The 17,946-nt window shown below is 43.0% G+C and overlaps 1 protein-coding gene across 1 annotated transcript in view; it reads right to left on the bottom strand.

Annotated features, from left to right (window-relative positions):
• The window catches only part of Scp2 (sterol carrier protein 2), a 77,415-nt gene that overhangs the window by 14,100 nt on the left and 45,369 nt on the right, over nucleotides 1-17,946 (bottom strand). Inside the window, exon 13 of the mRNA XM_069987208.1 lies at nucleotides 9,734-9,827. Coding sequence (XP_069843309.1) covers nucleotides 9,734-9,827 — 94 coding nt within the window. The remainder of the gene's footprint in view (nucleotides 1-9,733; nucleotides 9,828-17,946) is intronic.

Genomic DNA, 17,946 nt, shown 5'->3' on the forward strand with positions numbered 1-17,946 from the left:
CTATTCCATCTTTTCTCTAGCCTGTATGTACTGGAGGTCTGGAGCAGAAATTGTTCCCTTTATCTTGGTCTAAAGAAGGGATGTCATTGTTTCTTCCCAATGAAAGAGTAATTTCTATAAACATAAACTAAAATAAGAATATCAGGGGCTGGGAAGTTGGCTCAGTGGTAGAGCGCTTGCCTTGCATGCCTGAGGCCCTGGGTTCGATTCCTCAGCACCACATAAGCAAAAAGAAAAAAGCCGGAAGTGGCGCTGTGGCTCAAGTGGTAGAGCACTGGCCTTGAGCTGAAGAGCTGAGGGACAGTGCTCAGGCCCAGAGTTCAGGCCCCACAACCGGACCAAAAAAAAAAAAAAAAAGAATATCATTCTACCATACATTTGGTTAACAGGCCCTTCAAAGACTCTCTAGGCCTACCAAACGGAAACCCACTTAAGAAGGGCCCTTGATGGAGCTGGGAAGGTAGCTCAGTGATAGAGTGGTTGCCTTGCATACATGAGGACGTTGGTTCAATTCCTTAGCATCACATAAGCAAAAAAAGTCAGACGTGGCACTGTGGTTCAAGTGGTAGAGCGCTAGCCTTGAGCTGAAGAGCTGAGGGACAGCACCCAGGCCGAGTTCAGGCCCACGTCTGACAAAAAAAAAAAAAAAAAAAAAAACTTAAAAAGAAGGGCCCTTGATGACCTAGCTCATATATCTTTTCTCTAGACTTTTCCCTCAAGAGTATCATCTAAACTACATTTATACTATTCTATCTACATTTCTTTTTCTTTCTTTTTTTTTTTTTTAATGCTGGTCCTGGGGCTTTTAAGCTCAGGGCCTGGGTACTACCTCTGAGTTTTTTTGCTCAAGGCTAGTGCTCTACAGCTTGAGCCAACAGCTCCATTTCCAGATTTTTGTTGGTTAATTAGAGATAAGAGTATCACAGACTATCCTGCACATACTGGTTTTGAACCACAATCCCAGAGCTCAGTCTCCTGAGTAGCTAGGATCACAAGGCTTGATCTATGGGTTATGTTTAAAATCTATAATATATAAAATCTATATTTAAAATCTAGAATATAGGCCTGGCACAGAGAAGGTGGGGGCAAAAGTCAGGACCCTTGTTGAGCCATCCAGTGTTGGTGTTAATTCTTTTGTTCTCACTTGGTTTCTTCAGTAGAGCTCAATTACTCTTTCATGTCACTGAAGCTTTATGATTTTCATTGCCAAATCTTTTGCATATGGACTGGTCACAGAGACACACAATGAGCACTGCCTCCTACCCTTTCTGGGATAGATGCAAATATTTTGTGTTTGCCTCATTATCAAGAGGGAGAACTAAGCCAGGTGCTGGGGGCTCATGCCTTTAAATATAGCTACTCAGGAGGCTGAGATCTGAGGATAACGGTTCAAAGCAGCCTGGGCAGGAAAATCCATCTTATCTCCAATTAACTGAAGAGCACAGGGACAGCGGCCAAGCCCAGAGTTCAAGCTCCATGACCAACCAAAAAAAAAAAAAAAACAAAATAACTTCCAGGTACTGGGTGTCAATGACTCACATCTGTAATCCTAGCTACTCAGGAAGCTGAGATCTGAGCTTCAAAGCTAGCCTGGGCAGAAAAGTCTGTAAGACGCTTATCTCTAATTAACTACCAGAAAACTGGCAGTGGCATTGTGGCTCAAAGTGGTAGAGTGCTAGCCTTGAGTGAAAAGGCTCAGGGTCAGTACCCAGGCCCTGAGTTCAAGTCCCAGGATTACAATACTTAGGTAGGTAGATAGATATAGATAGATAGATAGATAGATAGATAGATAGATAGATAGATAGATAGATAGATAGATAGATAGATGGATAATGAATATAGTTCAAGTAGTTTATATGCATATATGAAAATAGAACAACAGGGGCTGGGAAGGTGGCTCAGTGGTAGAGAGCCTGCCTTACATGCATGAGGTCCTGGGTTCGATTCCTCAGTACCACATAAGTACAAAGAAAAAAAAGCCGGAAGTGGCGCTGTGGCTCAAGTGGTAGAGCACTAGCCATGAGCTGAAGAGCTGAGGGACAGCACCCAGGCCCAGAGTTCAGGCCCCACGACCGGATCCCCCCTACCAAAAAAAAAAGAAAGAAAGAAAATAGAACAACAAAACCTGGGGGCTGGGAAGTTGGCTCAGTGGTAGAGCGCTTGCCTTGCATGCCTGAGGCCCTGGGTTCGATTCCTCAGCACCATATAAGAAAAAAGCCGGAAGTGGTGCTGTGGCTCAAGTGGTAGAGCGCTAGCCTTGAGCTGAAGAGCTGAGGGACAGTGCCCAAGCCCAGAGTTCAGGCCCCACGACCGGACCCAAAAAAAAAAAAAAAAAAAAAGAACAACAAAACCTGTTGAAATTGCTTCAATTAGTGGGGAGTAGTTTAACAGAGAATGATAGAGGCCAGAGTTCAAGCCCTACAACCAAAAAAAAAAAAAAAATTAATCAATGGTTGCTGGTGGTTCATGCCTGTAATCCTAGCTACTCAGGGAGGCTAAGATCTGAGGATTATGATTTGAAGCCAGCGGGGGAAGGAAAGCTGGTGAGTGACGTTTCCAATTAACTACAATAAAATAGAAGTGGAGCTGTGGAAGAGTGCTAGCCTTGAGCAAAAAACACTCAGGAGTAGCATCTAGGCCCAGAGTTCAAGCCCCAGGAACACAAAAAATGTTAATCAATGGGAGTACTTTCACCTACATAATTCCTTTAATGTTCATAAAAACATATAGTTGGGCTAGCATTAACATTAGTTCATTAAGTGGAAAAAGCAGCTGACTCTCATAAAGGTTATGAACCCTTCAGATTATTTTCTGTACTGCTGCCAAGGACTTTATCTAACACATCCCACTAATTCTTTTATGCCTGAATTTCATACATGGTCCCCATAGCTAACAGGTGAAATCTGTCTTTATGTAACACTCAAGAATCTTCACGATCTAAAGAATATTCTCTCTACCACTTTTGGTTCTAATACTGATCATTTGCCTATATGTATCAAGTTGTCCCCATTTGCTCATACCCATCCCAGACTACCTTCTCCTGTTTCCTGACCCACCTTGACTCCACCAAGCTAGTTATACCTCACATCTAATTCCTTTGGGAAGGCTTCTGTTTCCATTACTTTGTGGTCCTTCGTACATGCACATATGTTTCTTGTTAGGGCTGTCACTTTTTCTGGAAAAAAAATTTCCATGTGTTTCTTCCCACTAAACAATATGTTCCCTTCCTTGAGAGCTAATAAGTAGTGACACCCAAATTCAACTCCAGCTTATTTTTTTTGTTGTTGTTGCCATGTTTTTATTTTTTTTCAGTACTGGGATTTGAACTCAGGGCCTCATGCTTACTAGGCAGGTACAGTATCACCGAACTATCCCTCCAACCTCTTTTTGAATTGGTTATTTTTGAGACAGCACCTCACTTCTTGTCCTGGCCTGTGATCCTCCATTTTACACTTCTTACCATAGCTAGGACAAGCACACACCACCATGCCCAGCTTCCTCCACGGAGATAATAGTCCCACAGACCTTTGTGGGTTGGAAAGGGTGCCACTCCCAATCTCAGCTTCCTGCTAGTTAAATTAACAAGTATGTACTACCACATTTAGCTATGGTCTCAAACTGTGATCTTCCAGATCTCAGCCTGGCAAGTAACTAGGATTCTGTGAGCTACTAACACTCAGGATCCTAGACTGGTAAAATTCCAAGTTCAATGTTCTTTCCAGGAAGTGGCACTGTGGCTCAAGTGGTAGAGCATTTACCCTGATCTGAAGAGCAGAGAGACAGTGCCCAGGCCCAGAGTTCAAGCCCCATGACCGAAAAAAAAAATGTTATTTCCATACTGTAACTGTGACTTACATCAGTACTTTCAAACTTGAATGTATGACAGTAAGTCGGATCTACTACTACAGAAAGTTTATTTTTTTTTCTCCCATTCCCTAAAATCTTCTCTCAAGGTTCTGCAAAGATAACCTGGAAAAAGGGGTTAATGTTGATGTGAGGCACTAGACCAGTTTCCTCTGGGGTTAGGGGCCCATAAATAACAACTCCAGAATGCACTGCGTCATTTCTTGTGAAGTACCTCAGGATGACAGCTATGAGCAACAAGTCAGTGCAGGAAAACATGAGCAAACATTTAGAAACTCTACTTGTGTACTCAAAGAGAAATTCCTGCCGCCTTGAACAGATGTAGATTCACTTGCACTTGCTATTTCTTTTTGAGATCCAACTGAACTCTCCTATAAAACCACATCCATTTGTAGTAGGAGTGAGAGTTCGTAAGAAAAGGAATGAGGAGGAGGGAGAGAGTTTAAAAGAAAAGAAAACAGAGTTGTGAAACTGGAGCTCTAAGTATTAAGAAAGTTCCAAGTGCTTCCTTATGGAAAGAAAAGTTCTTTCTGAGTGGGCAAAAGGTCAAGGAGTAGGTCCTGTTGTAAACTTAATAGGAACAAAAAAATTAACGACAGAATTCAAAGAAGGGCAATGGAGTATTGCTAACACATGCAAAAGTGGAAATAAAATCTCTTGCCAGGCTGCCTTTGCTAATGCAGAAAATGCATGAATTGACAAAAGATTCCAAGACTTCCACTTTCTACTGCTGCAAACACAGGAAACCGACAATCGTGGGAAGAGAAAAGAGACAAGGGATAAGGTTGGTGGGGTTGAGGTTATAAAAAAGAAAAGAATTAACATGGAAGCAAGAGGCATACCATTGCGGAGCTAAAAGTATACTGCAAAATAAAACAGCACTGCTTTGTTAGTCCCAATAATGACATTTTCAACATGATCCATCTGTGGCCCTATTTCAGACCTGAAAGTAGATAATCTCTAATCTTTTCATTTGATTTTCTTTTAGACTCGAGTTGAATATTTTTTTTTAATTAAAGTGCAGTCCTCCTTCATTTCCAGTGGACACATGCTCAAAATACAGGATGAGATTTTTTTTTTTTTTAAAGGGGAAAAGGAGTCATAGGGCTTAACTCAGGGACTGGACACTGACCCTGAGCTTTTTTGTTCAAGACACTCTACCACTTTTGAGCCATAGGGCCACTCCCAGTGTGGTAGTTAATTTAAAGATAAGAGTCTCCTGAATTTCTCTGCCTGGGCTGACTTTGAACCACGATCCTCAGAAATCAGCCTCCTAAGTAGCTAGGATTATAGTTGTGAGCCACTGGTACCAGGCTGAGATTTTTTTTTTTTCCTACTAAGGTGGCAGGGATTTTTGTTGGTGGTGGTGGTGATGGTGGTGGTCATGGGGCTTGAACTCTGGACCTGAATGCTGTCCCTCAGCTGAAGGCTAGCGCTCTACCACTTTGAGTCACTGCACCACTTCTGGTTTTCTGAGTGGTTTATTGGAGTTAAGAGTCTCATGGAGTTTCCTGCCAGGGCTGGCTTTGAACCGTGATCCTCAGATCTCAGCTTCCTGAGTAGCTAGGATTACAAGCATGAGCCACTGGCACCTGGCTGCAAGGATTTTTTTTCACGCCAGCCACTACAGTATAGGAGAAGATTGCTCTCATACATTGTTATGTTTGTAAGTTACAAAAACTGTCTCTAGTGAGAGTCTGGCACACTGCATTAAATATAAATTGTATGTCTAACTATCCATCAAATTAACTTCCTTCATTATTTAAACTAAGTTGATACTGGTATAAGTTCCTTTTTTTTTTTTTCTTTTTGCCAGTCCTGGCCTTGAACTCAGGGCCTGGCACTATCCCTGAGCTTCTTTTGCTCAAGGTCAACACTGTACCACTTGAACCACAGCACTGCCTCTGGCTCTTTTATGTGGTAGTGAGGAATCGAATCCAGGGCTTCATGCATGCTAGGCAAGCACTCTACCACTAAGCCACATTCCCAGCCCTTTGAGTTCCTTTTAAAGGTAAATGCCAAAATAAATTACTACAGTACATGCCCTACTTACAAAATTTCAACACAACCTGATATTCATGATAGGTTACATTACTTGTGATACATGTGCAAGCATGTACTATGTATGGAAAAGAATGATTAGAATCTGTAGTGATGGCCATGGAACTTTTTATCAGCAGAAAACAGAGGGCTATAAAACATCAGATAGCCCTGTGTAGATACATCCCCAAAGATGATCTCCTGACAGCCTTGGACCTGTGCCCTGGCCTGTAGCTACCAGCCTGGCTCTGCCCCACTTCAGAAAGATGTTTAATTATTATGAAAGTTCTGGAAATGTGCAGTTCTTTCATAAGACATCAGTGACATCAGCTGCCTTGCACCCACAGAGCAATTGCCTCACATGTTAAGAAATCCCATTATGACCTACAATAAGGGAGTTTGCTTTTCACTCTGACAGGAGTGAAATACACAGCTGAAACTTCATGAATCCTTTGGTTTATTTCAGCCTACTCTATTCATCTTCTCAGATATGTACATTGAATTGTGATCATTGGCTGTGAAGATACCTTGTATATGATCTCAAAGCTAAATCAATAATGAAATCCCCTAAATGCCCCAGCATTAAAAAAAAAATAAAATCTGTATCATATTTTGCCAGGAAAGAATAAGTCTCTTTTTAGAGTTACTGTTAAGATTATTTTACTATGTTTCCTACACAAAAGTAATAATGGATGGGCACTAGTGATTCATGTCTATAATCCTAACTATTTAGGAGACTGAGATCTGAGAATTGCTCTTCCTGCTACCTAGGCAGGAAAGACTGTGAGATTCTTTTTTTTGGGGGGGGGTCCGGTCATGGGGCCTGAACTCTGGGCCTGGGCGCTGTCCCTCAGCTCTTCAGCTCAAGGCTAGCACTCTACCACTTGAGCCACAGTGCCGCTTCCAGCTTTTTTCTTTTTGCTTATGTGGTGCTGAGAATCGAACCTAGGGCCTCATGCATGCAAGGCAAGCGCTCTACCACTGAGCTACCTTCCCAGCCCTGACTGTGAGACTCTTTTTTTTTGGGGGGGGGGGCGGGGTCCAGTCGTGGGGCCTGAACTCTGGGCCTGGGAGCTGTCCTTCAGCTCTTCAGCTCAAGGCTAGCACTCTACGACTTGAGCCACAGAGCCACTTCTGGCTTTTTGCTTATGTGGTGCTGAGGAATCGAACCCCGGGCCTCAGGCCTGCAAGGCAAGAGCTCTACCACTGAGCCACCTTCCCAGCCCTGACTGTGAGACTCTTATATCCAATTAACCACCAAAAAGCTGAGAGTGGAGCTATGGCTCATGTAGTAGAGCACTACCCTTGAGCACAAAAGATCAAGGACAGTGCCCAGGCTCTGAGTTCAAGCTACAAGGCTTATATTTAAAAAAAAAAAAAAAACCCTAATAATGGTACATAAAAATAGTAAAGCCAAGTATTAGTGACTCACAGCTGTATTCCTAGCTATTCAGAAGGCTGAGATCTGAAAATCAAAGTTCAAAGCCAGCTGGGGCAGAAAAGTCCTTGAGACTCATCTCTAATAAGCTACTCAGAAAAAGATGGAAATGGCACTGTGGTTCAAGTTGGTAGAGCCATAGCCTTAAGCAAAAGAAGCTCAGAGACAGTGCCCCAGAACTGACACACAAACACACAAAAAGTAATACAGGGCTGGGAAGATGGCTCAGTGGTAGAGCACTTGCCTTTGCATGCATGAGGCTCTGGGTTCGATTCCTCAGCACCACATAAGCAAAAAGAAAAAAGCCGGAAGTGGTGCTGTGGCACAAGTGGTAGAGCGCTAGCCTTGAGCTGAAGAGCTGAGGGCACTGCCCAGGCCCAGAGTTCAGACCCACGACCGGACCCAAAAATAAAAATAAAAATAAAAAAAAGTAATACAATATTAGAACTGGAGGTATATGGAGGCATAGTTTATGTCCTATGAACTATGAACAAAAAAATAGTAGCATAACAAAAACCCAGTAAGTACTATATGATCCTAGTTTTGTAAATTTGTAAATTCATACACAGAGAGAGATTACTGCAAGAATGTTCACTAGTGTTAATAATAGTTTAGTGAACTCTGGTAGAATCTGAGGAAATTTTAAATCATTTTAAAAAAATTTTTAATTGTGTTTTTCCTGGTACTGGTATTTGAACTTAGAGCTTCTTCCAGACTGGCTTTTTCTGTTCATACCATGTGCCCTACCCCATGAACCACATTTCCACTTCCAGCATTTTGTTGGTGAATTGGAGAAGAGTCTCCCAGTTTGTTTGCCCAGGTTAGCTTTGAACCTTGACCTTCAGATCTCAGCCTCCTGAGTAGCTAGGATTATAGGCCTGAATCTTATGTGCTTGGCTTAATATTATTATTATTTTGTTGGTGGTGGTGGTCATGGGGAGCTTGTACCCTGGGCCTGGGCACTGTCACTTAGCTCCTCAGCTCAGGGCTAGTGCTCTACCACTTCAGCAACAATACCACTTCCAGTTTTCTAGTGGTTTATTGAAGATAAAAGTCTCACACACTTTCCTGCCCCGGCTGGCTCTGAACTGTGATCCTCCGATCTCAGCCTCCTGAGTAGCTATAATTATAGGCCTGAACCCTATGTCCTTGGCTTAAAATTGTTATTTTTTTATATTTTATATTTTTTATAAAAATTCAGTGAATTTTTTATTAATTCTCTTTCCTTCTTCCTTCCTTCCTTCCTTTCTTTTTTTCTTTCTTTCTTTTTTTCTTTCTCTTTCTTTTTCTGTGCTTGTCCTGAGACTTGAACTCTGGGCCTGGGTACTATCTCTGAGCTTTTGTGCTCAAGGCTAGCACTCTTCACTTGCGCCTTTGCTCTGCTTTCAGCTTTTTTGTAGTTTATTGGAGAAAATAGTCTCAAGGACTTTCCTGCCTGAGCTGGCTTTGAACCAGGATACTTAGATATCAGCTTCATGAGTAGCTAGGGCTACAAGTATGAGCCACTGGCACCTGGCTAATAATCTTTATTAAAAAAAAAAAAAAAAAGATATAAATTAAAGTCTAACTTGAAAAGGCAACTGTAATTGATTCCTTTCTAGAAAAGATTTTTATATCATTATTATTACACTAAGGGCTCAAATAAAATATTCTTTGGAACAATTTAAAGTAAAATCCTTTTTTTTTTTTTTGGCAGGGGGGCAGTACTAGAACTCAAGGTCTCAAGCTTGCTAGGTAGCTGCTCTACCACTGAGTCATGCCCTTACCCTAATTATTATACTATTTATTTTTTGGGGGGGGGTCCAGTCGTGGGGCCTGAACTCTGGGCCTGGGTGCTGTCCCTCAGCTCGTCAGCTCAAGGCTAGCGCTCTACCACTTGAGCCACAGCGCCACTTCCGGCTTTTTTTCTTTTTGCTTATATGGTGCTGAGGAATCGAACCCAGGACCTCAGGCATGCAAGGCAAGCGCTCTACCACTGAGCCACCTTCCCAGCCCCTGTACCCAGCTTCTTTTGGTTGAGATGGACTCTCAAGAACTTTTCGGCTTAGGCTGACTGGAATCCCTGTTCATACCAACTTTCACCTCCCAAATAGTTGGGATTACAGGCATGAACCACTGCATTCAGCTATGGGTTGACCCACTAGCCAAGAGTGTCTATTTTGAAAAAATATTTACTATAACTTTTTAACTTACATCTGGATATTTTTACACTCATGAAATGGCAACCTTACTAGAATTATAAGGAAGCCTAATAGACACTTAGAAATCTAAAAGAAGTTCAATACTTCACAACAGGACATCCATTTCAACTTGTGAACCTCATGTCAATACCAGGCACCTGTGTCACTTCCTGACTTCAAAAGACTCCATAATGTTTTACACAACTCTTACCTCTTCAAGCTTCTTTTCGATCTCCTTGAAGATAAAGTCTGCCTTGAACCCGCTGCCTGCAGAGCTGGTGGGTACAGCCTTAATCTGATGTGTTCTAAAGGAAGCATAGAAGCCATTTGTTTTTATTCACTGAATCACATAGGTAGGAGTTCTCAACATTTATAACACAGTAGTTTTCGAAAACCCTAGGAACAGAGATGTTGCAATTCCTGTCTAGTGGTCCAGTAAGGCCTCTCAGGAGAGGCGACATTTAAATTAGATCTTAAACTATGTAAATAAGCTGGCCCTAGGTGATTCAGATAAGGAAGCCAATTCTAGCCTGGAGGACCTTAGGTATAAAGACTATAAGGGGGCTGGGAAGGTGGCTCAGTGGTAGAGTGCTTGCCTTGCATGCCTGAGGCCCTGGGTTCGATTCCTCAGCACCACATAAGCAAAAAGAAAAAGGCCGGAAGTGGCGCTGTGGCTCAAGTGGTAGAGCGCTAGCCTTGAGCTGAAGAGCTGAGGGACAGCTCCCAGGCCCAGAGTTCAGGCCCCACGACCGGACCCAAAAAAATAAATAAAGACCATAAGGTGCAAAGTAGCTTGACAGTTAAAGAAAATATAAAACCAGTACAGCTGGAACAGAGGAGAAAGGCCAGAAAAACACAAGGGGCACATAGCAATTCCCTTTACAGATCATAGTCAGACCTTTCAGTATTTTTTTATTGTTTTTGTAGTACTGGGCTCAAACTCAAAGCATCATAAATACAAGCAAGTGTTCTACCATTGAGTTATACTCTCGGTTCTAGGAGTTTTGGTTCTAAGGGCTAGGTTAGAGTTCAGGGATAGAGTTTGTGCAGGCACAAGACCCTGGATTCTCAGTATCACATTTTTAAAAAGTGTCTAGTTTTAGTGCAATAAAGAGAATAGTAGCATATGATCTACTTTATATGTTTTGAAAAGTAAATCTGGCTGTCAACTGGAAAATAGGACAAGTGGGAAGTAGGGAGATTAACTGAAGTTACTGCAAGAGTCCAGTGAGATGATGGGAATCACAACAGAATTCCAGGGACTGGGGAGTAAGCAAGCAAAGATTACACTTCAGTTTTATTGTTCACCTACAATGCAAGATAAATAAAAAACTGCTCATTGTTTATGGAACCGATTCATCTGTGGACCATACTTCCATGGATTCTGAGGAAGAGGACACTTTAGGCTGCTAGATAAATACTGTCAAACCTCCATTAGCCAGTGCAGGCAGGGAAAAGACCAGGAAGCAGCAGGAAGGGTATGTTTGCTAGGAAGAAGCACAGCAGCTGCTCCTTCAGCTCTCCTTCCTCCCAGCTTGCTCGCCTTTCCTTTCATCTCCTCTTATGACAAGTATTAGAAACTGCTTTGGCTCCAGCTGGAAATGTGGCTTAGTGGTAGAGTGCTTGCCTAGCATGCATGAATCCCTGGGTTTGATTCTTCAGTAGCACATAAACAAAGCGGGAAGTGGCTCAAGTGGAGTGCTAGCCTTGAGCAAAAGAAGCTCAGGGACAGCGCCTAGGCCCTGAGTTCAAGCCCCAGGACTGGCCAAAAAAAAAAGAAAAACTGCTTTGGCTAAAAGCATGGGCACTACTTGAGCCAGCAAATGTCCAAAGGATAACTAAAAGCAAGATAAAAAAGCATACTTGCCTCCAAGGCACAGCTCTCTCCTTCACTCTGAGTTATTCTCTCCCATAAATGCTTTTTTTTTTTTTTTTTTTTTGTCGGTTGTGGGCTTGAACTCTGGGCCTGGGCGCTGTCCCTGCGCTCTTCAGCTCAAGGCGAGCACTCTACCACTTGAGCCACAGAGCCACTTCTGGTTTTCGAGTGGTTTATTGGAGATAAGAGTCTCACGGACTTTCCTGCCTGGGCTGGCTTTGAACTTTGATCCTCAGATCTTAGCCTCCAGAGTAGCTAGGATTATAGGTGTGAGCCACCTTCTCTCGGCCCTATGAACTCTTTATCAGTGATAAAAATCCACAAGGCTAAGATAAAACCAGTCACCAGGATACAAAGACTTTCTCCATGTGATAAAATCTGACCCACCAATCCAGAGATCTTGATCAACCATAACATACTTTGCCAAGATTATAAACCCCTTCAACCCTAATTCTTCCTCTACCTCCAAGATATTTATACCTCCAAGATAAATTGAAATGCTTTCTATCCTCTTCATTCTCTGACCTTGACCAGTGCTGGTCTCTAACTGGCATTTAATGTAGTGAGTGGCCATATCCCCTGAGGTGGGCTTCTTGCCTGAGACCAGTTATACCCACACTTCAACCCATTTCTTCTTTCCCTTCCCTTTCATTCCTCTTGACAATTCATAAACATCTGATGTCTGTTTGCTATACGTCAGGTAAGACATGTTTGAGGCAAATGTTATAATGGTGAACCTGTCCTCTGGAACCCCACTATTTAGAAGTCTGTCTAAAAGTCTGGGACAGGCTTCTAAAGCACCTGCTGCTGCTGAGTACAGAAAAGCATGTCATAAGAAGCCCGAAAGAGCCAGGCACCAGTGGCTCACCCCTGTAGTCCTAACTACTCAGGAGGCTAAAATCTAAGGATTGGTTCCAAGCCAGCCCAGACAGGAAAGTCTGTGAGATTCTTATTTCCAATGAACCACCAGAAAACCTGGAGTGGCACTGTGGCTCAAACTGTGGCTAACCTTGAGCAAAAAGGCTCAGGAACAATGCCCAGGCCCTGACTTCAAGCCCCATGACAAACAAAAAAGAAAAAAAGAAAATCTTTGTATTCTCAACCCAGAAGAAGCATTTGGTATACAGTTACTAAGTAGAAGAGAAAATCCCTTCTCAATCCTTTTCCATTTGAAAAGAATTATCTAGTCTACCATCTTGGCTTAAAAAAATAATCTGAATGATGAGGCTAGGAATGTGGCTCCGTGGTAGAGTCTTGCTTAGCATGCATGAAACCCTGGGTTCAATTCCTAAGTACCACATAAACAGAAAAGCCAGACGTGGTGCTGTGGCTCAAATGATAAGAGTACTAGTCTTGAGCAAAAGAAGCTCAGGGACAGTATGCAGGCCCTGAGTTCAAGCTCCATGACTGGTAAAAACAAAACAAAACAAAACAAAAAAAAACCCTGAATGAATGCTGGGCAGTGGTGGCTCACATCCTTAATCCTAACATCTCAGGAGGCTGGGATCTGAAGATCACTGTTCAAAGCCAGCCTGAGCAGGAAGTTGGTAAGACATTTATCTTCAGTTAACCACTAAAAAGCCAATTTATCTTCAGTTAACCACTAAAAAGCCAGAAAGTGTATTAACAACAACAACAAAAAAAAGCCAGTGAGTGTAAAATCTAAGTGACAATGTCCAGGCCCTGAGTTTAAGCTCCAGTACTGGTGCACGTGCATGCGCGCACGCGCGCACACACGCACGCACACACACACACACACACACACACACACAATGTGAATGAATAAACTAAAATCAAGTGGCCACAACCAGTTCTCTACAAGCGAATTTCATTTTATTGATGGTCCAGTTTTTTCACATTTAAACACCACTGCACCCTTCTCAAGCCTGCCACTTCACTGTATATGATAAAGTAATCACTGGTAGAAGCAGCACTTTCCACAGTACAAAGTATCTCTGTTGTGTGGCAATGTCCAGGCAGGTTCCCAAAGGTCACAATCCCTTTATCTTGTTTTGAAAAGCTTATCAAGTTATGGATTAACCAACTTTCCACCCAATTTAGGAAAAAGGTTAATATGTAAAGTACTATCAATATTTCCAGAAACCATTCCTTAAACTTTACAGCTGAGGGGCTGGGAATATGGCTTAGTAGTAGATTGCTTGCCTAGCATGCATGAATACCTGGGTTCAATTCTTCAGTACCATATAAATAGAAAAAGCTGGAAGTAAGCTGGGTACCTGTGGCTACTTGGGAGGCTAAAATGTGAGGATTGAGGTTCAAAGCCAGCCCAAGCCAGGAAAGTCCATGAGAATCTTTTTTTTTTTTTTTTTTTTTTTTGCCAGTCATGGGACCTAAGCTCTGGGCCTGGGCGCTGTCCCTCAGATCTTCAGCTCAAGGATAGCACTCTACCACTTGAGCCACAGCGCCACTTCTGGCTTTTTCTGCTTATGTGATGCTGAGGAATCAAACCCAGGGCCTTCATGCATGCAAGGCAAGCACGCTACCACTGAGCCACCCTTCCCAGACCTCCATGAGACTCTTATCTCCAGTTAAGTACCAGAAAACTGGAAGTGGCACTGTGGCTCAAGTGGTAGAGTGCTCACCTTGAGCAGAAGAGCTCAGGGACAGTGCCCAGGCCCAGAGTTCAAGCCCTAGGACAGACAAAAAAGAAAAAGAAAAAAAAAGAAACAGAAAAGAAAAAGCCAAAATGGCACTGTGGCTCAGGTGGTAGAGCACTAGCCTTGAGCACAAAGAGGCTCAGGGACAGAGCCCAGACCCTGAGTTCAAGTGGTACTGTGTCTAAAGTGGTAGAGTGCTAGCCTTGAGCAAAAGAAGCTCAGGAATAGTGCCCAGGTGCTAAGTTCAAACCTCAGGACTGGAAAAAAAAATTATACTCGAATACCCCCGCTACACTCAAAACCGAATAGGTCACCTAAAATTTAGAGATTACTTACACATACAAAAAGATTATTTCTCATCATTTCTTTTCATTTTTTTCTTCTGTCAGTAATGGGGCTTGAAGTCAGGACTTGGGCATTGTCCCTGAGCTCCTTTGCTCAAGGCTAGCACTCTACCACTCTGAGCCACAGCACCACTTCCAGTTTTCTGATTGTTAATTAGAGATAAGAGCCTCACAGACTTTCCTGCCTAGGTTAGCTTCAAACCTCCATCCTCAGATCTCAGCCTCCTGAGTAGCTAGGATTACAGGTGTGAGCCACCAAGGACTGGCTTCATCATTTCTTTTTGTGAGACTTTTTTTTTTTTGTCAGTTATGGGGCTTGAACTTCGGGCTTGGGCCCTGTCTCTGAGCAATTCAGCTCCAGGCTAGGGCTCTACCTCCCAGAACCGCATCCAGTTTTCTGGTGGTTAATTGGAGATAAGAGTCTCCCAGACTTTCTAGCCAGGGTTGGCTTTGAACCGTGATCCTCAGATCTTAGTCTCCTGAGTAGCTAGGATTATAGGTGTGAGCCATCGGCACCTAGCCATCATTTCTTTTTGTAATTGTTGTTTTGTTTTAATATAATTGTCCAGGCTGGTCTCAAATGCCTGGGACTCCAACAATACTCTCAATGCATCCTCTTGAGTGCTGGGACTATGCAGTACACCATCTCACCTGGTCACTTGTGACTTTTATTTTTCTTTCCCCTTTTTTTTCTTCCTTCCCTCCCTTTCTTCTCTACTTGCTTTCTTGTGGTATAGGGATTAACATTCTACCAACTGGGCCATGCCTCCAGTCCTAGCTATTCATGATTTCTTTTTTGTTGTTGTTGTTGGTCATGGGGCTTGAACTCTCGGCCTGGGTGCTGTCCCTCAGCTCTTCAGCTCAAGGCGAGCGCTCTACCACTTGAGCTACAGTGCCACTTCCGGTTTTCTGGTGGTTTATTGGAGATAGGAGTCTCACGGTCTTTCCTGCCCGGGCTGGCTTTGAACCGTGATTCTCAGATCTCAGCCTCCTTAGTAGCTAGGATTACAGGCGTGAGCCACCAGCACCCGGCTGCTATTCATGATTTCTATATACATAAAGTTATCTTAGTAGACACTAAGTTCTGAATAGTTTTTATTTATTTATATGTTATTTGATTTATACATGTTTTATTATGACATATATGTTTCCTGGAATAAATTAGTATGTATAGTGTTATTGGAGACCTAGATGAACCAGCAGAATATTCTAGTTGGTGTAGAATTCCCTTTCACTGGAACTTTTCACTGGAAGGCCAACACAGGCTCTGCTTTAACAATGTTAAACATTGGGTTGGGAGGAATTATAATAGGAATAACAAGAATTGGAACTGGAACCAACAATGGTTAGAACCTTGATTCCTATCACTTGAGACTTTCTTGAAACAAACTTTTAATACTGATCATCAATCTCTTCTATGAACAAGGTATAATAATACCATGTGGGGTTTGTTAGGCTTAAATAAAGAAGTGGGGCCAGGTAGTGGTTTCATTATAAAGCATGATCTAGCATATGTCAGGCTCAGATTCAATTCTAGAAGAGCAAAGAAAGAAAGGGAGGGACAGGGAAAAAAGGAAGGAAGGAAGGAAGCAAGGAAGGAAGGAAGCAAGGAAGGGAGGGAGGGAGGGAGGGAAGAAGGAAGGGAGGGAGGAAGGAAGGGAGGGAGGGAGGGAGGGAGGGAGGGAGGGAAGGAGGGAAGGAGGGAAAGAGGGAAAGAGAAAAGGAGAAAAGGGAGAAGGAAGGGAGAAAAAAAGAAGAGAGAAAGAGAGGGGCTGGGAAGGTGGCTCAGTGGTAGAGTACTTGTCTTGCAAGCATGAGGCCCTGGGTTTGATTCCTCAGTACCACATAAACAGAAAAAGCTAGAAGTGGCGCTATGGCTCAAGTGGTAGAGCGCTAGCCTTGAGCTGAAGAGTTCAGGGACAGCGCCTAGGCCTAGAGTTCAAGGCCCACAACTGGCCAAAAAAAAAAAAAAAAGAGAGAGAGAGAGAAAGAAAGAAAGAAAAGTAAAGTACCTATTTGAATCCTGGTATAGACTAGGCCTTTAAAAAGTGAGTGCTGAGAGTGCTGATGGCGCACGCCTGTAATCTTAGCTACTCCGGAGGCTGAGATCTAAGGATCTCAGTTCAAAGCCAGCCAGGGCAGGAAAGTCTAGACTCTTATCGCCAATAAACCACCAGAAAACTGGAAGTAGCACTGTGGCTCAAGGGCTAGAGTGCTAGCCTTGAGCTGAAGAGCTCAGGGACAGCGCCCAGGCCCAGAGTTCAGGCCCCATGACAAATAAATAAATAAATAAATGTGAGTGCTGGGCTCTGTGCTGGTGACCCATACCAGTAATTTTAGCTACTTGGGAAGCTGAAATCTGAGGATAGCAGCTTAAAGCCAGCTCAGGAAAGAAAGTTCGGAAGACTTTTTTTTGTGAGTTTGGGGCTTGAACTCAGGGCCTGGCCTTGTCCCTGAATTTCCTTTTTGCTCAAGGCCAACACTCTACCACTTGAGCCACAGTGCCACTTGCAGCTTTTTCTGTTTATATGGTACTGAGGAATTGAACCCAGGGCTTTATGCATGTTAGGCAAGCACTCTACACTAAGCTACATTCCCAGCCCAAAAGTAGAGGAGAGTTTGGGCTTCATTTGAGTAATTTTTTTTTTCTGTCAGTCATTGGGCTTGAACCCAAGGCCTGAGCACTGTCCTTGAACTCTTTTGTTCAAAGCTAGCACTCTACCACTTTGAGCCACAGCACTACTTCCAGAAAGACTCATCTCCAATTAAGCACCAAAAAGCTGGAAGTAGAGCTGTGACCCAAGTGGTAAAGTGCTAGCCTTAAGCAAAAAGAAGCTCAGGAATAGTGCCCAGGCCCTGAGTTCAAGCCCTTCAACCAGCACCCAAAAAAAAGTGTAGCTGGAACTAATGTGGAGGTACATGCCTATAATCCTAGAACTAAAAAGGCAGAGGCAGGAGGTTTTTTAGCTTGAGCAACTTAAGAGATACTCAAAATATTAACTAATTTAAAAGGGAGGCTAGGTGAGGTGGCATGAGGCAATGATCCTAACCACTGGGAGGCTTACGTAAGAGGATCAGTGATGCTCCAGTTTAACCAGGGCAAAAACTTGAGACCTTATCAGAAAGGTAACTAAAACACACACACACACACACACACACACACACACACACACACACACACACACACACACACACTTGAGACCTTATCACACACACACACACACACACACACACTTGAGACCTTATCAGAAAGGTAACTAAAACACACACACACACACACACACACACACACACACACACACACACGAGACCTTATCAGAAAGGTAACTAAAACACACACACACACACACACACACACACACACACACACACACACACACACACACACACACACACACACACACACACACACACACACACAGAGGCTGGGGATATGGCTCAAGTGATAAAGTCTGCCAAGCAAGCCTGAGGCCCTGAGTTCAAACCCAATTACTGAAAAAAACATACCCTTAAAGTAAATAATATCCTAATTTGTAAATGGCCAAATGATCTAAATAGATATTTCTTCCAAGGATAATATACAAAT

This window comes from Dipodomys merriami, unplaced genomic scaffold (assembly GCF_024711535.1).
Source record: "Dipodomys merriami isolate MVZ:Mamm:240054 unplaced genomic scaffold, mDipMer1.0.p SCAF_34, whole genome shotgun sequence".
NCBI lineage: Eukaryota > Metazoa > Chordata > Mammalia > Rodentia > Heteromyidae > Dipodomys > Dipodomys merriami.